The sequence below is a fragment of the Chelmon rostratus genome, chromosome 16 (assembly GCF_017976325.1).
Source record: "Chelmon rostratus isolate fCheRos1 chromosome 16, fCheRos1.pri, whole genome shotgun sequence".
Classification (NCBI taxonomy): domain Eukaryota; kingdom Metazoa; phylum Chordata; class Actinopteri; order Chaetodontiformes; family Chaetodontidae; genus Chelmon; species Chelmon rostratus.
This window is the reverse complement of record NC_055673.1, coordinates 23,543,555-23,565,341: the sequence shown is the minus strand read 5'-3', so window position 1 is coordinate 23,565,341 and position 21,787 is coordinate 23,543,555. Positions and strand designations below refer to the sequence as shown.

Genomic DNA, 21,787 nt, shown 5'->3' with positions numbered 1-21,787 from the left:
TCTGAGGTCTCGTAGTGGCACATCCTGTAAAATCTTAAACATGTTTTTACAGTGCAGATATAAGCCCCACGGCACATTGTACCACAGGACACAAGGCTGTGTTTGTTTTAGCATGTGCTGTACTTGCATGATTCAGAGATGTGGTTGCTAGACAGAAGCTTGAGATGTCTGGAGGATGAGTGGAGTGTGGGTAAGTTTATGTTGTGTATGTGGGCACATTCCAGCAGTACCCTCAAGAGACTGAACCCAGATATATATAAAATGATAACACGGTACTGAACCACACTTCTTTTCTTTTGTTTGTCACTAAGGAGACATGAATGATCACTTCCTCATTTCCAGCTCTGGCTGCTGTTGGACATATGCAGCTGCTGTTAGAATGGCAGGGATTTCAGAGGGCGATTATCCTCCAGAGATTGTCGGCGAGCTGGGGACCCCTGCAGGGTGATGAATAAAGTCAGGGATGAGAGAGAGAGAGAGCGATGTGGAGGAGGGGTGGCTTCCCTGCCCACACATACACACACACACTGCCCGACACAATCAAATACACACCCTGTCTGACAAAGCAGACAGCAGCATCAGACTGCAGTACTGTTACTGAGTTGAATTTACGGTGAGATGGGACAGCTGAATCACAGCTTTGTCAAAGGTGCTCTATGCTATGTTAAAGAATCAGTATTTATAGATTATTAACACAAACAGCCTCTATGCTGCTTTGTGCATTGTTTACCAGCAGATCAGGGGCCATTTTCTCTGCATAACTCTACATCAGACCCAAACAGAAAGAGAAGATGAAGACTGACAGCAGCATGGCGCTCCACTCATTAACAAACGGCCACAGTTGAAAGAAGTCACAACTTATGTCATTTCTCCTGCACTTCTCAGTTTACACTCTTCATCTGCCTCTTCATCTGCCTCAGAAATGATGATGTAGCATGTGATCAGATTTGGACTGCCCAGGCCATTACTGGTGTGGAGAGAACCCGTGAAGAACAATCAAGACCTACAGTCTAGTTCTGAGACGTGTCTCTTGTGTGAGCTGCCCCCGATGCCATGTCAGTTTCAGTTTGGTGTTTGTGTTCACAAAAAACAAGATGTAGTTTTAGTTGGAACACCTTGAACCTTTAATTCAGTGAGTGCAGACAGTTTCAGATCTCAACTAACCTTATAATCAGTGTCCCTGTTGTTCATGGTAATAACATATTTTAAAGCAACATAGCAAATGTAACTGTCTGTAAGCAATGTTGTATGTTGAATACAGTTTCCAAATTAATCTCAGGATGCTTTTATCAATAGGACTTGAGTTGTTGTCATACGACACAAAATAAACAGCCAGTCTCAAACCTGCAGTGACGGTCAAGAACCTCTCCATGAGCTCCATCAAGAATCTACACACTAGAACAAAGAAGGGAAAATTATGGGAACTGGTGGAAAAATTAAGAAAAACATAAGAGGAGATAATCTTGAGATTAGGGTCACAGAAACACATCTTGTTAACATGAGACACACCAGTGAAAATCAAAGAGAATGGCTTTCAAGGAGTAGGAAGATGGACTGACAGATGTTAATCGGCTGAGGGTTAGAGACTCTAGAGCTGATTTGGCAGAGTGTCAACAAGTTGCTTGAGATTTTCTTCATAATCTTTTCTTGCCCCCTGTGGTTTCTCTTCATCCATCCTGTTTAGGCCTATTCTCTTTGTTTCTTTGCCACTTATGTTTTCTTTGTATTGTTTAGTAGTCATGACAAAAGACCTACAAGCTGAGATAATATCCAAACCATCAGCAAGATATGAAAACACAGAAAAAAAAAACCTTTGTGCAACTGCACTTGTCATGGTCATTTTTTTTCAGAACTATTTGCATGTTTTATTTGTCACCCAGCTCTAATCTGCCTCTATACATGCCAAAGAGCAGTGATTCCTAACACGTCTCTGGGGGTCATCAGGTGGAAACATCCCTTCAACAGTGTTTCGCCTACTTAGTCCCACTACACCTCCAGGAGGTTAGGCAGTGAACTCCGGCGTCCCAGAGTCACCCCCCCTAGTGCCAGTTCACACTGCTCCTACACAATCCAAAAGCACCGCCACGTTCAACTGACCCAGAGATGCTCCAGGTAGTGGCCAGTACCGATGCTACCATTTAGCTAATGCTAATGCTAACCGCTAAGAAAAACAGAAGAAGACAATACAGTTCCGATGCTACCATTTAGCTAATGCTAATGCTAAATGCTAACCGCTACCTGCTAAGAAGAACAGAAGAAGACAATAAAGCTAGATTCATCTATACTGTTAATGTTAACTGCTAGATGCCAATACAAACTGCTAAGATCCTATCATACTATCACCGCTTTAGCTATTGTTAGCTGCTGCAATGCTACCACAGGCCTAGATGCCACATGTAACTGCCGATTGCCACACTACCATCATCTACCCCTGCCTCTCACCAACTGCACTAATAAAAGCGGTGTGGGAATACAAACCCTGGTTCGGGTAGGGGGTAGAAAGTAAAGAGGGTGCTGAAGGTGGAGGCCTAATCCACAGACCAGATTTAACAGCCTCTTCTAACATTTCCTTCAAGAAGATACTGTATCAGGAGCTCAAATAATGTGTCCGATACTTTGCTTTATGATGAAATACCAGCAAACTCAGTGACCTTCCCACTGCCTCAGCGTTACTGTTCGTATATGTTAGCATGCTGACATGATAACGCAGGATAGAGAACATTATACCTGCTAAACATCACCATGTTAGCATCGTCACTATGAACACATTAACATGCTGGCGTTACCAGCTAGCTTTTAGCTTTGTATCCAAGCAGCCTCGGTGTAGCTGTTGCAGTGAGACTTATTGGGAAATATGAAGTAGTTCAACCTCTTAAGGCCTCGACAAACAAATCAGATGAAATTCAAGAAGGCTATTTTCACTCTTTGGTTGGAGAGCTCACAACACAGACATGTGCAGCCTGTGACAGGGAGGAAGCACAAGCTTTCTCCGTGTCATTGTGTTAAACTCTTGTGTCCCTCCCCTCCGTGTCAGGCGGGAGTGTGTGGCTGTGAGGAGGGCTACACCGAAGTGATGACGTCTGATGGCCTGCTGGACCAGTGTACAGTCATCCCTGTGTTGGAGATCCCCACCGCAGGTGACAACAAGGCCGATGTCAAGACCATTCGGGCCTTCAACCCCACCCAGCCTGAAGCCAGCACACCAGGCAGAGCGGGACGCACCTGGTTCCTGCAGCCCTTCGGCCCAGGTAACACACCTTGACGCAGTCTGTGACATCTGGCTGCTGGAGCTCATGTTTTTCACATGTTGAATGACATGGTGACTGGATTTTAAGATAAAAATAGCATAATACAGTGAAGCAAAATATGAGGACGAAGAGTAAATGAAATTTCTTTTGCACATCATCAGAATCTAAAAAGCGAAACAGTGCTGAGTCGAAGAAAGTCCTTTTAAATCTGTACCAAATTAAACTTTTTGGAGAAAATGTGTGTGACTGCTGAGAGCACAAAATTATTGCTTACTAAGCTATAACAGGAAGAGTGGAGGGAGAGGTATTAACAGGTGGAGAAACAAAGGGATGTCCTATGACAGAACAGGAGGGAAGGAAGAAGGATGAACGATGGAAGGCCTGAGGGATTTTAATTTTCAGTGCTTCTTATAAATGTTGAATTTGAAACTGTTCTGCAGATTTGAACAAGTTGATGCGCTTGCATGATTCTTGCAATTTTTGGGTCACATGGTTGAATGCACTGACTGCAGATGCTAGTCCGGTCGATGTAATGTCATGTAATGTAATTGGATAAAGGCAAAAAGGAATGGAAAGGACAAGGGGGAATGAACAGGGAAATTAAGTAAACAAGAAAAAAGTAATCTGGGAATGGAGAAGCAATGAAGAAAAACAAGAAACATGAAAAATCAGCAAAAGACTGTGAATGAATTAAACAGCAATAAATACAAACAGAAAGAAAGAAGGTAGGAAGAAGAAATGAAGAGGGAAAGAGGAAAACATGAAAAGGGTATAAGGGATAGTGAATAAAAGGGTGACATTAAGAAAAGGAAAAAGAGAAGAATAAATATAGAAAGAAGGACTGAAGGGGGCAAAGGAAGAAGAACAGTAATAAAGGAAAAAAGGAGGAAACAGTGGTTGAAAGGGGAAAGGGAAGAAAACAAAGGAAGAAGGAAAAAAAAGAAGAAGGAGCAAGGGATGGAGGCAGAAACAGGAAGAACAGAAAAGGGATAAAGCAATAAAAATCACTAAGGGGAGAAAAGGAAGAAGAATAGAAAAAAATAAGAAAAAAACGACAAGGAATGAAGGAGAGAACAGAACGAACAGCAGAAAGTTTTGGAAAAGCAGAAGAGAGATAGCAGGAGGAAGAGACCTGGAAAGCAGTAAAGAAAGAGACAGGTAAAGAACACATGAAATGAGGAGAAAGATGAAGATAACAGAGCCTGCATGTGACGGTGTGTAATGAATGTTTGTATTTTTAGCTGTTCTCATTAACACCGACTTATCACAGTTTATTTCCAGATGGAGGTGTTGCAGTGCAATAACACATTTAACAGAAACAGCTCGGCTTCCATTTTGTCCTGTGCTGTGCTGTTAAAGGCTCTGTATTATAGATGTGTGTGTCTCTGTGTTACACTGGTGATTCACTGACCAGTAACTGTTTCCACACTGACCTCTGACAGAAAGATGTGGCTGAAGACCTCCCTGTGTGTATATATAATGTATATGTAACTCTACTGCCCCCTTCAGGTTTGACAGTGTAATGACAGTGTGTGTGTGTTTGATCCTCTGTACAGATGGGAAGCTGAAGACTTGGGTGTACGGAGTAGCAGCAGGAGCGTTTGTTCTGCTCGTCTTCATAATCTCCATGACTTACTTAGCATGGTAACGTACCAGCACTTCCATGTTATCGCTGCGTGTCCCTACCGTGTGTTTTGTCTCTGTCATCACATTAGTTGGCATTCACGCCGTCACTCACCGACATTCAGTGAAGTAATGGAGATCATACTGAAGAAAAGACGAACGATGGCAGAGGGTTAACAAAAGCAGTCGTTTATGTTTCTCTGATGGTCTCAGCAGGTTTTCAGTGGACATCTCCACATTAATTTCCTAGATATTGATTAACTCTCGAAAAAGTGACAAAAACACAGCTGATGGAAGTATAACTGAATTGCTGAACTTGTTAAGATTTTAATCAAAATTTTGACAAAATGCAATAACAGATTTGATTTTAATTCTGTTTAATTATTTTGTTCAAAGCGTTCATTTAAAGAAGTGTACGTCTTTAGAAACATTGTAATATTCTCAGAAATGTCTTTATAATGATCAGTCTGTGATCAGTGTCAGGACAGAGACAGCCTTCTCTGCACTTCATGAGGTCATCCTCAGCTCAGAATGAGGTCTATCCATGGTCCTTATTTAGAGCCCATCTCTCTGTGGACAGTAGGGCAGCTGTCAGGTTCCCAGAACAGCACATTACTGTAGTTGTTACTGTTTAAATGAAACAAACCTGTATGAAGCTTTAGACACATAAGACTGATCAGTGAACATGTGATTGATCGCGCTGATGGAACGCTCCTGTCAGAGTTACCATATCATGTTGGACATCATGTGAATAGTTCTGAGTGAGGATATTGAAGTGCAGCTGAAAGGATTTTAAGATTGTACATCTGGAGTTTTTGAATGTAGGCTGCATACACTGCAGTCTGAACAGGTTTTAGCAGCATTTCAATGACTATGTTTAAATTTGAACTAAAGAAAAATATAGTATATAAAATATAGTCATTAAATGCAGTTGAGCAGGATTTTAAAATGTAAAATAAACATCTAAAAACTACATTCAGCTTGAACCGAGACACCTTTTCAACTGCTCTGACCAGAGTCATTATTAGTGGCTCAGACCTGCAATCTGTCCCTGCCAGGTTACAGCTTAATAGACACATTTAAATCAAGTATAACACAGTTGGGTTCCAGCACTTTATCTTCCATTAAAGAAATTGAAGCCTGATAAATGATGAAAATGATGAATGACTCCACTCCACTCCAGCTCAGGCTGTGTCTCTGCTGCTGCTGTGTCTTTTAAAGATCAATCTCATGGTCTGCATTGGCATAAAATAGCAGTTCTGCCCTTTATTGACCCGTCGCCATGGTGAATCATAGTATCGGAGCTCAACATGTATGTTTGAGGTTCCCATCTCTGGATTTTTGACCTCAGAGTCCAGGGTTACAGTGAGTTTGTTATACCTGTCGTATGTGCTGGTATTCAGTTTGTTCAGTGCTTTAGAGACTGAGCTAAGTGTAGTTTCATTATCACGCAGGCTGTTTTCATGCATCCGTGGAAAATACTGTGGTAAGCTCACAGTGTTCAAAAACATTCAGGAGTCAAGAAGAGGAGGCAAAATGTTGACATGAAGTGTTGCTGCTAGAGGAGAGTGAAGCATATCACTGGAGGTGTATCCTGCAATCAACACGGTGCTCAAGCTGTTCACACCAGTGTAAACTTGTACAATGAAGAAATTAATAAAAGCAAGCTTATTTGATCCATTCAAGAATTTTAGAGCACCACATTAATCTTTTCAGTTTTGCTTTCATCAGCTTTGCTTTGATCATTTATTATTTGTGAGTTCTAGCTTTTCTTATGGTTACAAACATTAGACCTGACTTCAGTCCTACAGGCTAAACCCCTGTCTGGAGCAGAGCATCAATCTGATGCTGTGATCTAGATATCATGTAGGCACTGAGATGAAACTTTGTTCTGGCCCGAAAATGTAGCAAACTGTTCCCGCTCATCAACGTGGGCTCACTAATTTCACCTGGATATAACCTCCATCACATCACTGTCTATGTTGATTTATCTTTTCAGTTCTCTTCATTTTTTATTTCACTTTGAGTTCCCTCATTGTTTGTCACCTTCATTTCTTGTTTTTCTGTCTCCACCTACACCCTCATACTCCCCACTCAGTTATTGTGGTTGTTGCCTTTGCTGCAAGTCGAGATCCAAGTCCCCCTCAGATGGGGTTTACTGGATGGACCCAAACAGCTACACTGTGCCATACACCTGCCCTGCCTGCCAGAAACTAGAGCAAGACGAGTTGCAGCGGCACAGCCAGCTCACAGAACAGCAGCAGCAGCAGCAGCAGCAATGTGAGGCGCTGCTCCAACAGCCTCCAGGATCCCAACAACAACCACAGCAGCAGCAGCAGCAGCAGCAGCCACTGCCACCCCCACCACCTCCCTTTGAAACTCTCATCACTTAGTCAGGGCCTCACCTCACCCTCCTGTTACTCACTGCGCCTGACATTCATTTGTGCCCTAACACCTCCAGTGCCTGTTCACCCATTTCAGTGGATGACTTCCTGGAGGTGAGCAGTCCGGCTTCTCTCAGACTCACCACACAGCTTCAGTGGTGGGTTTCCATGACAGCGAAAATGGCAGTGACACTGTCTGTTCTAACGCACTGCCAGGAACATAAATGTGGTGGGAAAATAAGGGTCTTTATTATGTACTTTGTTTCATTGTAGTCAAATTTCAAAATACTGAGTCTAAAACTAATCTAATGAGTCAGTTTAATGCCAGCCAGCATCATGGTGATGTGTTTCCTCTGCTGCCATCTTGTGGTCATCCATACACAATTCATGTCATTCTCTTCCATTGCTATGCTCATCGGTTCAAGTAGATAAAACCATTTATCCAACATATTGTACAAAATAATGCCAAAAATGTTTCATTTAAATGTGTACAGTGTATGTTCATCTCCTCGAGCTGCTGTGTACAATATAAAAACAGTTCAGATGTTGCAGTGTATTAGAACAATAGATGAGAGTTAACTTGTGTAGCGCTTCCAAAGAACAAAACCCCAGCATTTGTACATTTCAAGCCATTTACGCTTAATCTCATAAACGTTAGCGCTGACATTTCCAAACTGATCTAGATTGAATTCGGATTTGTTTTTCTCCAGTATGAAAATGAACACTTCGACAGTTGAAGCCAACTCAAGTTAATTAATCAGTTAGGGTGAACTTTATGTCCGCTGTCGTTAATGTTGCTGGTGGTGCAGACAAAATGAATCTGCACGCTGGTGCAGTGGTTAGCACTGGCTCCTCCCAGCAAAGACTCCTTGGTTTGAATCCAAGCTCTCCCAGTTTCTGTGGGCTTCCCCCACAGTCCACAGACGTGCAGCTTTAGCCCAGTGGCTACTCGCCCAGTGTGTGCTGGTAATAGAGGTGTTCAGTCCCTGAAAGAATGAACTCACAGAGTCATCCAGCTGATCTGAGTGTGCTGTGTTTCAGTGTTATAGAATCAGCAGCTGGTAGAACTGGTGACAGCGCCAGCGTCGGCTCGGCTGTGATATACAGATCATTGCTTCCTGGTTTTGCCTTAAACAAGCTATATTAAGTGTGGTTGAAGAGTTGTGGCCACATTCTCTAAACACTGTTTACCTGTTTGTTTGTTCTGTAGCAAAAAGCCAAAGAGGCCGCAACGACGGCAGATGAATAACAGACTGAAGCCGCTGACTCTGGCCTATGACGGAGACGCCGACATGTAGAAGTCTTCCTGCTGAACACGCTGACCTACAGACATTTGTCCTACTGCGGGACGCACAGGGTTTCTATGGAAACCTTCGATGTCAGGGCTGCCGCTGGGCATTGTTCGACCTACAGGTGGACACCCTGGGAAGATGATTCTGACCGAAAGAGAAACCTCAAAGATCAAGACACTGAATCCATGTCATTAGCAGCCTTTATGTTCCCATCGTCTTTCTTAATGTCGATTTTGATACTTTGTTTCACGAGAGCCTTCATGAATTCTTTATCTTCCTCTGGAAGTCTGCCTTTGCTTCTCTGCCATTTCGTACTGCCGGTAACATCCAGACCACAGTCTTTGGAGAGGGTCACCCAAAACTGAGATAAAAGATAAGATAAAAGCACAAATCTTCATTGGCCTTTTTGCTAATTTTGTCACCGCTGACTGGGATCATCTCTTTAGGAAATTAAGAACATTCAACTTCCTCTGTGTGGCCTAGGTTCATCTCGCAAGCAAAGATAAAACCAGACAGCAAATATGTAATTCCCAGAGTCACCATCACTTCTGCCTGCCTCTCCCTTTGATTTTTCAGGCATAATTTTGCACTATATTAGTGCAGCATGATATGTACTTACTGTATGTCTAGCTTATGCCATAGGAAACTGCCTCTCTGAATACAAGATGGTGTACAGTCTTGTGCTAGAAATGTAAAAAAGTAGACTTTTTTTGCAAACAGAACTCACCAATGTTTGTTGATATTTTTCTTCTATTACCTCTTAATTGTGATTTGATGGGACGCAATGTAAATAGGATTTTTTTTCTGTGTTTTTGACTTTACCCTTTCTAGTATGTACAGCTAAACGTCCCAAACTCTGCCTGAGTTCCTTTACTATTTTTTTTGACTGTGGCTTGAGATCATGATCTCTTACTTTTGTAAATTATTGACACACGTTAACGTTGTCGACTCAGACTGCAGGAGATCCATAGAAACCCTCCCATTATGAAACCCTTTTAGACCCTGTGATATGAGAAGAAGAAAAGTGCAAACAAGACCAGACGATGGAGTCTAATTTAATATTGACTTCAAGTATTCAGATGTATAAACGCCTGTGAAATCTTGGAAATCTGTTAAAATAATGAGTTCAAAGTCTGAGAAATATATCAGACTATGAAAAGCATCACAAGCCAGAAAGAATTCAGACTTCTTTGAATCTGACTTACATCTCCAATATGTTTCATTCTTAGTCAATGCCTTCTGCATTCCTTGATTTCATAAAGGTCTCAGTATGCTCCAGTCTAACTAGCTCATATGATGAACTACTTAGATCACGTCTAAAGGCAAAAGTGTTTCAACCTGCATGTTCTGAAGGACCTCACTTAAAGAGAGGGTGAAACGCTGCATCCCACTGCCTCCTCGACCTGTCTTTAAGAACTCATGGAACTCTTTTGCATGTCTCTCTAGTCTAGACACGATGAATGGGGATGACAGGACACATCTTCAGCTAGCTATGGTGTTGCAGTTGGTTGTAGACAGGGAAGTTTTATTTAAGAAGGGACAATGCACGCAAGTTGAACACGGGTCCATCAGGTCTGTGTGCTGGATTTAGCCGTACTGGCTAATGTTCATCAGCACTCCCTGGCAGGTTGATGGCATATAAAACAAAACATGCACACAAAAAAAGCACACAGCATGTGAGCACAGACACATATCAGAACAATGGCATGACCACAAATGACAGAGGTAGTTGTGTGAAGAATGACAGAGAGCAAAGAGAGAAAATGTCCTCATAAAGTGGGGGTGCTCGATGGATTGTAAGTTTTGGAAAGTGACAGGAATGGTGGGACTCAGCCACCCTATCGAAAGAAAGAGTCTCAGAAGTGTTTAGACAGTCTGACAAGCACGAAGCTTGAAGCATACTAAGGCCTTAAACGTGCCTATCAGAACTGCTTGGTGGATGGTACCCCCCCAGCACACACACACACACACACACACACACATTTCCCACCATAGATGGGAGGGGTTGTCTGACCATTTTAGTAACTTTCTGAAACCAACAATCTAACACCCACTTCAGGTGGTGATGGTTCAGCTGTGTGGAGGTGAAAAGAGCCACAGTTTGTACTTCTGTCTTCTGACTTTCTCTCTTTTCTCTCTCTCAACTGCTTCAGTCACTTTTCATGTGAACAAGAGTACAACACTATCAGTGGTTCTCCAGAGAGACTGTCTGACAACGTGTGCCCTTATACCCATATTTCCCATCTTTCTCCTCTGTGTGACTGTCAGGTTTTCACTCTCGTGTGGCCGTTTCGGAACAGTTCTACACACTCTTGATGTCTGACGTGGTGCCACATGTCTTATGGTCTAGTATAACCTGGTACATGGTGTTTAGTGAGCATGATGGACGAGAATTTGGTCGATGCAGTAAATGTAACGCTTGGAGGAAAAATCTGATGAATTTGAACTGGTCTTTTGGTTCATGCCACTGATGTACAGTTGTACATCAGTGGCAGTTATGGATCCCACGTGACTGTAATCCTGCTATTTATACTGTGTTGACTCTGTGAAGGCACCCTCAGGGTGGTTAACTTAGACATTTTTGACAAGGAGTGCACCAATGAACCATCAGTTCTGGTCTGTGAGACATCCCTCCACCCTCCCCCCTCCCAATGGGGGAATACTAGACCATCTCATTTGAAGAGGTTCAGCCTGGCCCTCGTGTTCTCCCGCCTTCAAAGGATTAGGCCCCAGAACTGGGCTAAAATCAGAATTCTGATTTCCGTTTCACTTTCTTACATGGTACCTTGTATAAAGGGTTATTACAACTAATTAATATTGGTATTTTACTAATGCTCCTTTATAAGCCATCAGGTCTTTGGTTACAAATGTCAGTAAGTCATCAATACTTTTATTTATTTATTTATTTATTTATTTATTACAATCCATCAAGTCTTCAGTTATAGATATAAGTTATTAACCTGCTATTATTCACCCAACTGGTCTTCATGAGATCCCGTCCTGACCTCAGATCCAGTCTAGTGTGGTGTGCTGCAGTCGACCGGGGGAACAAACCATTCTCTGTAGACGTTCCGGATTGAGTTTCCTCCCGGTCCACAGCCACAGAAAAGCTTGAAGGATTACATTCTGTCATAGAGGTTTTATTCACCCACTCAAGTGTTTAATGACATTCATCTGAGTGAACTCTTCAGCCATGTATCCCAGGGAGACCTTACCAGTGAAGAGCTGCTATTGTTAGTCTCCCTGTCTTAAAAGGCTTTCAGCCCTTAAACAACTGTATAACTCTAAGTGACTTTAAGTGTCCCAGGATGCTGTAAAGTCCTTTCCAGAAGCTTTTTTATCGATACAAAATCAGTTCAGGAGGAATCGTTGTATGGGAGTATTTTGAGACCACACAGTTTTGCCTGATGTAAGCGAAAAGTCCGGTCACACCCAACAGCCAACAGTTTATTGTTTATCAGTATGAGGTGTGATATCATTGCCAGAGAGTGGCAGTTTAATATTCTGTGGAGTTTGTTGCTAGTAAGTTAATGGAATGTTTATTTTATATTTCTTGGAATATGAGTTGTAAATAAAGTGCTAAATATTTCTTTTTTTATTTATTGTTCATGTACCATAATGTGTTTCCTTTTTTACTGCACAAGATGTTGCGCAAAAAGAAAACAAACAAAAAAAAAAAGAAAAAAGTGGAGGCGTGAATGGAGTGAGCTAAAGGCGATACTGAAAACCTTGTGAAAAACAAAGTCACTGATGAATTCTGTCCTTTTCCTACTGTTTGTTTATATGTATTTGACTAATTGCTGATAATAAACAAGGGAAATATTTCAAAGTGTTGTTGTCTTTTTGAAAGCTTCGTCAGCCTGATGTGAAATATCAAACTGATTAAAATCTGGGAAGTTGATAGGAAGTTACAGGAATACAGATTTAGTATTTGGCTCAGTGCTTCATGCTAGCACTTTAGCATCACACAGTATTGTTATGCACATTATGAATTACAGCTATGCAGGCCAAAGGGCCAAATATTCAAAAAAAAAACATTTTCCTGTTATCAATCACACAGACATAAAGAGGGAAAAGACTGTTTCTGGAAACTGCAGTATTTCAATCAAAAACTAAAGTTGTCACCCTTATTTCATTACTACAACGTATTTATTTAAAATTATGAAGCCCATACAATAAACAAGCAAATGAATATGTTGGGGCACTTGTCTAACTAAGTGTGCATGCAGTGATGAGCACTTTCACGTCACACCAAGAAGGCTGTGAGCTTGAGTCCGCCAGCTGTCTGGATTGATGTACAGCTATGAAGAACAGTATCTTAGAGTATGAAACTGCAGAATGATGGGAGATAATAATAACAAAACAATTGGAATAGGGCATACTGAGTAGATTAGCATGGTTTTATAAGGATAGCCAACTTTGACCTGACTGGGCCCAGATGTCCCCCTACACTTAGACCACATACCACAGAAGGACAGAGAGGAACCTGAACCCCTGATGCGACCATATGGATGTCTGGGTGAGAACTTAACCAGTCCACAGCCACGACTTAGCCATCTCAAGAAATGTGCTTAGATGCATTTGGGCCCCTGTTAACCCCTGTTTCTCTCCCTCTCTGCAGCTACAGCATTGCTGTGCTTTCACTTTGATATAAATTCATTTAGGAATATCCATCATGTGAGCACAATTTCACGTGAGACCATCCTTCAAAGTGGGGCATTGTCATGAAGTGATCAAGCCAGCATGATGGTCCTTTTGTCAGTTGATATTTTGCTGTAGTAATGCATATTCCAAAACAAAGACACAATGAAAAAAGTTATCGCAAACCAACTACCACACAGTGATCTTGGGTCTGTTGGGGCCACCAGGAGTGTAGGACTCTGGGGGAGTTGCCTTTGCCTCTTTGATAGTCTTGCATGTGTGATCTACAACCCACATCCTAGCAAATTCGGGAAGCTGTGTGAAACATAAACAAGTTAATGCAATAACCTGCTAATCCTTTTTGACATGTATTCAATTGAAAACAGTACAAAGACAATATATATCTTATTTTGATGCAGCAACACGTTTCAAACAAGTTGGGACAGGAGCAGCAAAAGACTGGGAAAGTTGTGGAACGCTCCAAAAACACCTGTTTGGAGCATTCCACAGGTAAACAGGTTGATTGGTAACAGGCGATAATATCATGATTGGGTATGAAAGGAGCATCCTCAACAGGCTCAGACATTCACAAGCAAAGATGGAGGGAGGTTCAACACTTTGTGAACACATGATTTAGAAGGAATATTACTACATGGGCTCAGGAACACTTTGGAAAACTGATGTAGGTAAACACAGTTTGTTTGTCTATGATTGCATTCTGTCTTTTTCTGTTTATGTTTTATACAGCTTCCCAACTTTGTAATCCTAGAAAGTAAACGCTATGACAGACTGTCAGTCTGACAGGTGATTGCTGGATTCAGCTCAACTGAACTCAAAGCAGAATTGCCAACCAGGCACCCCAGGTCATTGCCCTGTGCCAATTCCCAAAAGCAAGGGATCCACAAGCTTCTCACCAACTATCATGTTTGTGCTAATTTTATTTGGCAATTTGCACGACTACCGCACACCATCGGCTGGCAGCATTAGGGCCTCAAGGTTAATGTAATCTATGTAATGTTCAATCAAATAACCACACAGCAAGGTTGGCACCAGGTAGAATTTCAGCAGGGAAAAGTGTAGGCATTGCAAGGGGAGGAACAGAATGTTAATGGGGGCCCAGCATGTCATTTTTATTCTGTTGCCACATAGCATCCTAAAAAAGGTGTGATGACCAATAGAACAATGTCAGTATAATATTGATATTGATACTGAAATAGGACCATAACATCCTTAATGACGTTTGCTTATAGCAGTAAACAGTAGCACAAAGTCACCACCAGATGTCAGTAAAAGACAGCTAAAGGTGAGCAGACTGCTCAGCTTGAGGTGGGCAGGGCTGCAGTTTGATGATGCTGTGATGCCTTTAGCGTGTGCAACATTGTAAAACAACATTCAGGTAATTTCATGTTATTTTCAATGATTCTCAGTACTGTGCTTTGTTCAAGATCTGAGCTCATGTTGTGCAAGAACTTCCAGTTCTCTAAGAGACAAAGAGGAATTCTTGGCTGAACAGGAATGGGTCACTGCAAATTAACCTCTGTCATGAGGAATGAATACAGAAATTTGGCTAAAAAAATACTCAAAAAAAAAAAAAAAAGACTGAGCTCAAACATTCTTTGGTGGCTCAGAAGGTTTCAGACTGATATTTAGATTTTTACCGCACTGTGTTTCTGGCTATGGACCCTGAAGGCACTGATTCTGTCCTAATGCAGTCATGTTGATAGACAATGAGGTCTAATTATTCTATTTCTCCATTGGTTAAATTGTTGTCCTCTGCTTGTTGAAGTAATATAATTGCCTTTATCATCAGAGCCCCTGATTATGATCGGATGTTGGGAAGTAAAACAGAGACAGGCTACATGGTTTTGGTCCTCTCATTTAATCAGCACTTCACATAATCGTGTCTGTGTCTTCCAATTAAATTCCCTCTGCCTAGAAAAGGAAGTCCTACAGACTGCCCTAATCAATTACGCCATGTTGCGAAACCCACTTCAAACGGGTGACTTCGCTGTGACCTCAGAGACATCAAGATCTGGCAAAAGAATTTGATTAAGGATACTAGGTCAAACACTAAAGATCATCTACGCAGCACTCTTTGTTTCTAAATTCTGCTCCCAAAAGCCCAAAGATAAAAGATGTCTCCCTTAACTGATAATCTCCTCCTGATAAAATAACCACTCCCTCAATCAACAGAAGTGGTGGTCTGTCTTTAAAAAGGCTTTCAGAAAAGGCTGCAGTGTGGTCGTGTGTGAGAGAGGAAACCCGCGGGAAAATGTCCTCATCGCTGATTAAATATCTATCAGTCATGTTTTCTGCCTTTACATCATCACCAATGACAAAAATAGCCTTTTTCACTGCAGATAGTGGTGAGAAATCAGAATTCCAGTGATTTAACATCAGTAAACTGCACACTGCTGATGATTTATAGCAGAATATACCAAAGGAACAACAGAAGTAAAAGATGTGATCTTGTTCAGTCCAGATTTTTCTTCTATGTTCCCAGATTCTTTCTTCCTGTGGCTGGAAAATGATTCGTCCCTGAAAGCAGAATTTCATGTGGGGTAGAGAGTGAGTATACAGGGTCAGAGCAGGTGGAAGGCCTTTGTTCTTGCATCTTGTTTGCGCCTGATCAGACGGGTTTTGATATTAGATTTTTACAAATATGCCTGTTGTCTGAGGCGTCGTGCTGGCCTAGCGGTTAAGATGTGAACCACATACAGTGAGCGCAACACCTGGGGACCTCAGCATACCCTGTCACTGCTGCACTGTCCGCCTTTTCAACAATGCACAAATAATACAGTTACATGCACACCTTTAATTTGATTTACCTTTGTTCAATAACCTTTAAAGCATCATTCTGGTTTGTTTCTTGTGTAGTTTTGTCATTGCAGTAAAAGAAATAAATTGCTGAGATCTTCAGACACTGTGACGTCCATGAAAATGAGTCAGAGGGGGCGAGAAGCAGCAGCAGCCGGAAGAACAGACAGGCTTTAAACAAACCCCGCAATCTGTCAAATTATCTGGAAGAGGAAACAAAGGTGAACGGTGAAAACGTTTCCCAAACCGTCTATTCCAAACAGCCATCCCAGTTTACTGACCCATTTCCTGGTTCAGCTGGAACTTTTGTTGTGCGCACACATTTATTAGTAACATTATGGCTGCGCACACATTCAATTTAACCTCCAAATAAAGTGGTTTAGTTCATCTAGATAAAGTGCTTCTGTTACTGATCATTGGCATTGAACATGAAGGTACAGAATCATCCAATATGAATGAATTTCATTCCATGGGATGCTAGACATGTCACAGCATTCCCAAATCTTAGCAAATAACTTGCTAAGTACAATGTTATCATAACCAATAGAAACAATGTATTAGTATGTATTATGTAAACCCAATTTTTCTTATTATACCTTATTAATCAAGACTTATTTATTTTTTTCTTGCAGCATAAGGAAAGAAGGCCTTCTACTCTACCCGAGTTCTGAAAGTTTTCTTTTAAAATAACTCTCAAATCGCTGTCTTTCACTTGAAGACTTGGATTCACACCCTTCAATAAGCCAAATGGAATCTTTTCAGTGAAAATGGAGTTTCCGTCCCTGCTCCTCCACGCTGATGCCGGTAGTCATTCTAATTGTGATGAGGAAGCGATTGATGTGCAGCAGCTGCATCCTGTGACCGACACTCTGCTCAGCCATTTGTCTCTGTCAGATCCCCTCAGCCCGCCCACCCTCCACATCCTCCTGAAAGGCACTGGCATCGTCGACCATGACTGCAGACCGCCGGGCCTTTTGTCGCCACACATGGCGTGAAGCGCACCCTTGGCCCCTTCTGGTCAAGCCCAGTTTGACTCCTATCCCTCGCTGCGGATGTGGAGTGACACTTCAAATGGCAGCTGGTTGGGCAGCAGCCACGGCAAACCTGCTGCCACTGCCTCGTGGCCACGCCTGAGGGCCCGCAGCAACATCTGCCCCCACAATCGCCGATGGAGCCGAGCCAGCCGAACATATTCATGCCACCGGACGCCAGCGTCGCTCAGCTGGGCAATCATCCTCTTCCTCTCTCTTGTTTTTATCTCTTACCCCTCCTCTTTGCAGTCCAATGGTAAGCTATTAGGAAGAGGCTACCCTGTAATTTTCTCCCCCAGCACTGAATGGGCACCAAAAGGTGTGTTTGGAAAATTAGCAACTTGACCTCTTGATTATACTCTATCAATGAGAGACGATCTTGTGCTGAAAAGAGGAAGGAGAGCAGGTGTTTGATTGAGAAGTAAGAAACGCTCTCTTTCTCCCCTTTCGGTAATGGTCGGCAGGCTCCGGCTGTGTTCACATCCCTCTTGTGAATGGTTCTCATTCTGTGACGCTGACACAACTCAGCGGCTCAGTTCTAACGCTGTGTGCTTCACTGACACTCTATAGTGCCCTTGAAACGCAATGAGACTCATACTTCCCCGAGAACTGTCGATGTTAGTGACTGGGAGCACATTCCAAAGCATTAGTCAAAGCACTAAATCGCTGCTCTATTTTTATTCACGCTTTTATTTCATGCATTTTGACACTAGCAAGGCCAAACCACCCTCAGATGAGAGGTGTCTCAATGCACAAGCCAGTGTTGTTATATATTTTCGCAATCATTGAGAGATTGTCTGTTATGAATTTGAGTTTTACACCATCTCGCTAACTTCTTGCAGGCCTCCCGTTAACCTCAGGGGTGCTGCATGAATGCAAACACAGAGGTACCCTTGGGATTCTGTTCATGCATGTACTAAGGTCTCATTACCTAGAAGCCTTGCACTGTAGCACTGAACTTTGAACTGAAGCATCTTCCAGATGATATTTACATGATGTGCTGTCTGACTCAAGTGTGTTTAAACTGATATTCCATGTGAAAGTAAAATGGATGGAAGTCACTGAGTGAATGATGCAGTGTGTGATTTACAATAAATGGGAAAAAATACACAAAATCCATGGTACGGTCCCTCATCCAATCACCAGAAAGAACATTATTACTGTACGTTTCAGTTAAACCCTTGGATTACATTCAGGGTAATGTTTTTTTAATTCTTTCAAACAGAACCTGCTCAGAGCAGGTATAGCATGGTTAGGGCTAGGGGAATATTGTTGTTACAGCAAATAGACTATGGCTAAGGCTACATACTTAGGGTTAAGCTATGGTTAAAGGCCTCATATGGCAACCCTGTCACCAGACATGAATTTAAGTGCGGACAATCCTGCAAAAACCTGAATTATGTTTAGTGACAATGTGTTTTTACATCCAATACTTGTTTAAAAATTCTTATTTTCTACCATATCTATACTATGTCAGATGTGGTATGGTTAATCTTAGGGGACGATTGTAGCTAAGGTTAAAAAGAGAGTGACAGTTGATTGCAGGTCTGTGACAAAACACCAACTCTGGTCTCTGAAAGCTGAATGTGCTACAAGCTCATCCACCACCCAAACCTCTGCCCAAGTCATTTCCACCCCTCTAAATAAAGGACACACTTCCTCCTGTATTAGCGCTGAACATAAATCATGAGGTTCAGTAATGTTCAGCATAAACGTAACACCTAGGAATACTGGGCTTGGTCCTAAATCCTGACTCTCTTGGCCTCTGTCTGGCTGACTCTGGCATTTGAGGGAAGCACTAAGGATTCTCCAAGCTGCCATACTGGAATCTCAAAAAAAAAAAAAGAAAAAAAGAAAGAAAAAAAAAGAAGTAGAAGAAGAAAAAGAAAAAGAAAAAAGAAAAAATCAAGATTCATCTTTGATCAACGAGGACTGAATTTTGAGTTAATCCTGAATTATGGGCCCTTTATCTTACCAGAGACCAGACTGTGCTTCATTACAGCCACAATGGAAGTCAGCCAGACTCTGGTTATTTATCTCCGCCTGCTATACCACTGCATGCCATGCTGGGCCTGTGAAGGCTATCTGGGCCATTCAGAGCAGGATCCCATCAGCCCTGCTGGCTGAGTTATGGCGACAATGCTTGACCACTGCAATGTTGTAGCAATGAGACTGCTGGGGATTTATTAAAGCACAGCCCCTCCTGTCTTTTCTTTTCTGCTCACCTCCCCGCCCCTTCTGTTCCTCGACAAAAAGGATCCTATCTATCTATCTCCAAGACAGAAACACACATTCAGGATTCAGTCACCTTGTCCTGCCTCTGCTGGCATCTAGAGTGTGTGCGCGCGCACACACACACAAACACACACACACACACAACCGCCTGCACCCACACACTGGCTTCCACTCACATATATAAATGCACAAACACACACACACAATCCTCTTTTGCCTTTATCTATTGTGCAAATCTGGACGTCCAATATTACTCTTAGACCTTACGGCTCCTTTACATGAGTGACAAAAGCGTCTCAACTCAAAGGTCCACGCGGTGGCATTTTCATGATATTCAACCACATCAAACATCTAACATCTCACCACACTCAGGTGTCATCACATAATACACATGATATGCCCTAAACTGCAGAAATGTCATCCAAGGCTGGATTATGTAATTCAGCCGCCCTGAAAGCCCTCAGCTGTCTGCATTTGGTTGGTGAAATGTAAATGTGTGCAGCACAATTAAAAACTGAAATGATAAAGATCACAAGGAGCCAATCACGAGACCGTATCTCATGAAGTGGTCCTGTGTCGAAATCTATCTTCGATACCTTTACTCTAATATGTTCTGAGCATTATGCTTATATATTCTTAAACCAACATTTATATAATTAGAATATAACAAAGTAATTCACATACAGCAAACCTTAGGCAGGGCAGTAATCCAGAGCAGACATGCTGGCTGGTTTCTGGGACTGTGTGTATGGGGAGGTCTCATTAGGGCCTATTTTTTCCCCCCCTAGAAAGTTAACCCAGCCCTGGTTTCATTGAGTCTCTTCTCTATAAATTTCCACAAAGTCAATTTTTTTTATTTATTATTTAATTTTTTAAAATCTACTGGTTTTGATGTAGAATCCTTATGACTCCAACGTTGGTCGGGTGAGATCTGTGGTAACTGGTGGTTAAGCTAAGAACATCTTCAAAACATCTGGAAGAAGCCCCAGACTTCTGTTCAAAAAAGACCGTCTGGCCAGGAAACTTTGAGCATCTTATTCGTCAGTGATGCAACAGGAGACGACTCAACTATCTGTTTCCATCGCAACGTGAAAACGCTTCATTCTAAATTATTGTTGCTGTGCTTAAATTTGTACTACTGAAAACATGATACCCTCTTCAAAATTCTGGGGACCAGCTGTTCCACTCATCCAGATTACCTCATTACATGACATATGCTCATTTGCACAAATAAAAATGCAGTGTACTTGGTATTCTTGCAAGTCAGCTGTACAAATGCTCACCTTTTGACAATGCAATGCACTATATAGAAAAGAAACTAATGAGTGTATATACTCTACGTGGCTGTAGCAGAACGACTATGATGAAATTCTGCTATGATGAAAATCTTCAAGATTGTCGCTTTAAGACTTTTGAAATGTTTCCTGTGCAAATCAGCTTTAAGGTTCTTTCCCCTGTTTTTTTTATATGTTCTAGTGCAGCAGCCTTATTCTTCACTGTTTTGAGATACTGACACTTATTTGTAGATAACTCAGTGAATCAAGCAGATGTTTCTTGGAAAGATCTTAAAATATTCTTACTGCATTTTTCTCTTTTTTCCACATATTGTAAGAAAATGTGTTTTTGGCGGTACAATATATGGAATGACCTGATAAGATGGAGACTTTTTCATGTGAAACATATATGCCTCTGCATATGTGTGTTTGTATGAAAATGCAGAGCACATTTCTGGATGTTGAGCAGATGTTGGGAACGGTATGCATAGCAGTGTTATCAGCAATAATACTGCAGGTTCTGACTGTGGTGATGAGTATTAATATACTGGAATTACATCATGAACAACAGCTGCTGTGCTGTATTTGTTCAGGTTTGAGGCTCTCTTGTTTGGGGCCGGGTGGAGGAGGGGGCTGCCTGGAGTTATTGGCAGCGGAGTTCTGAATGTCAGCTCATTCATCTCCATCAAGCGCACAAACCAGCAGCCAAGGTGAAACGCGTTTTCCTCACCAGCGTCTGTTTAAGAAAAAAAAAAAAAAAAAGACAGAGAAAAAACTTGCTCGCTGCGTCTTGGACCAATCTCCTCTCGTTTTATTCGTCTTTTCCTGCCTTTTTCTCCCCCCTCAGCTCGTCCCTCCCCCCTAGAGCGAGAGCCTCCCCGGTTGTGTTGTAGGCGCGTGTTATAAAGCGGAAAGCACCGCCGTTCCCCTCAGATCGGAGCGCTCCGACCGCTGCGCGCACCGGCTATCAGACAATCAGGACCCGAGCCTGCTCACCGCTATGACCCTGCTGCTCTCTCTACCTGGATTAACTCTAAAGTAACCGCTGTTTGTCGCCCCCACCCCCTCTAAGATCACCACCCCCCGCAGCAGCAGCCTTTTCACCGGCTCCTCCGTCTTGCGCCCCAGCCTCTAACTCTCAGCTTTGTTCTGCGGTCATGGGGTGCGCTGTGTCCTTTTTGCCTGGGCTGCTGAGGGGCTTGGCCGTGCTGTGAGGCGGATACCAGGTGGATTTATGGTCCG

General features: G+C 42.3%; 1 protein-coding gene across 1 annotated transcript in view; it reads left to right on the top strand.

The window, feature by feature from the left end:
- The window catches only part of thsd7aa (thrombospondin, type I, domain containing 7Aa), a 133,999-nt gene extending 125,446 nt beyond the window's left edge, over nt 1-8,553 (top strand). The window contains exons 27-29 of the mRNA XM_041954868.1: nt 3,035-3,248; nt 4,805-4,892; nt 8,466-8,553. Of these exons, the coding sequence (XP_041810802.1) occupies nt 3,035-3,248; nt 4,805-4,892; nt 8,466-8,553 (390 nt within the window). The remainder of the gene's footprint in view (nt 1-3,034; nt 3,249-4,804; nt 4,893-8,465) is intronic.
- The last annotated feature ends 13,234 nt before the right edge of the window (nt 8,554-21,787 follow it).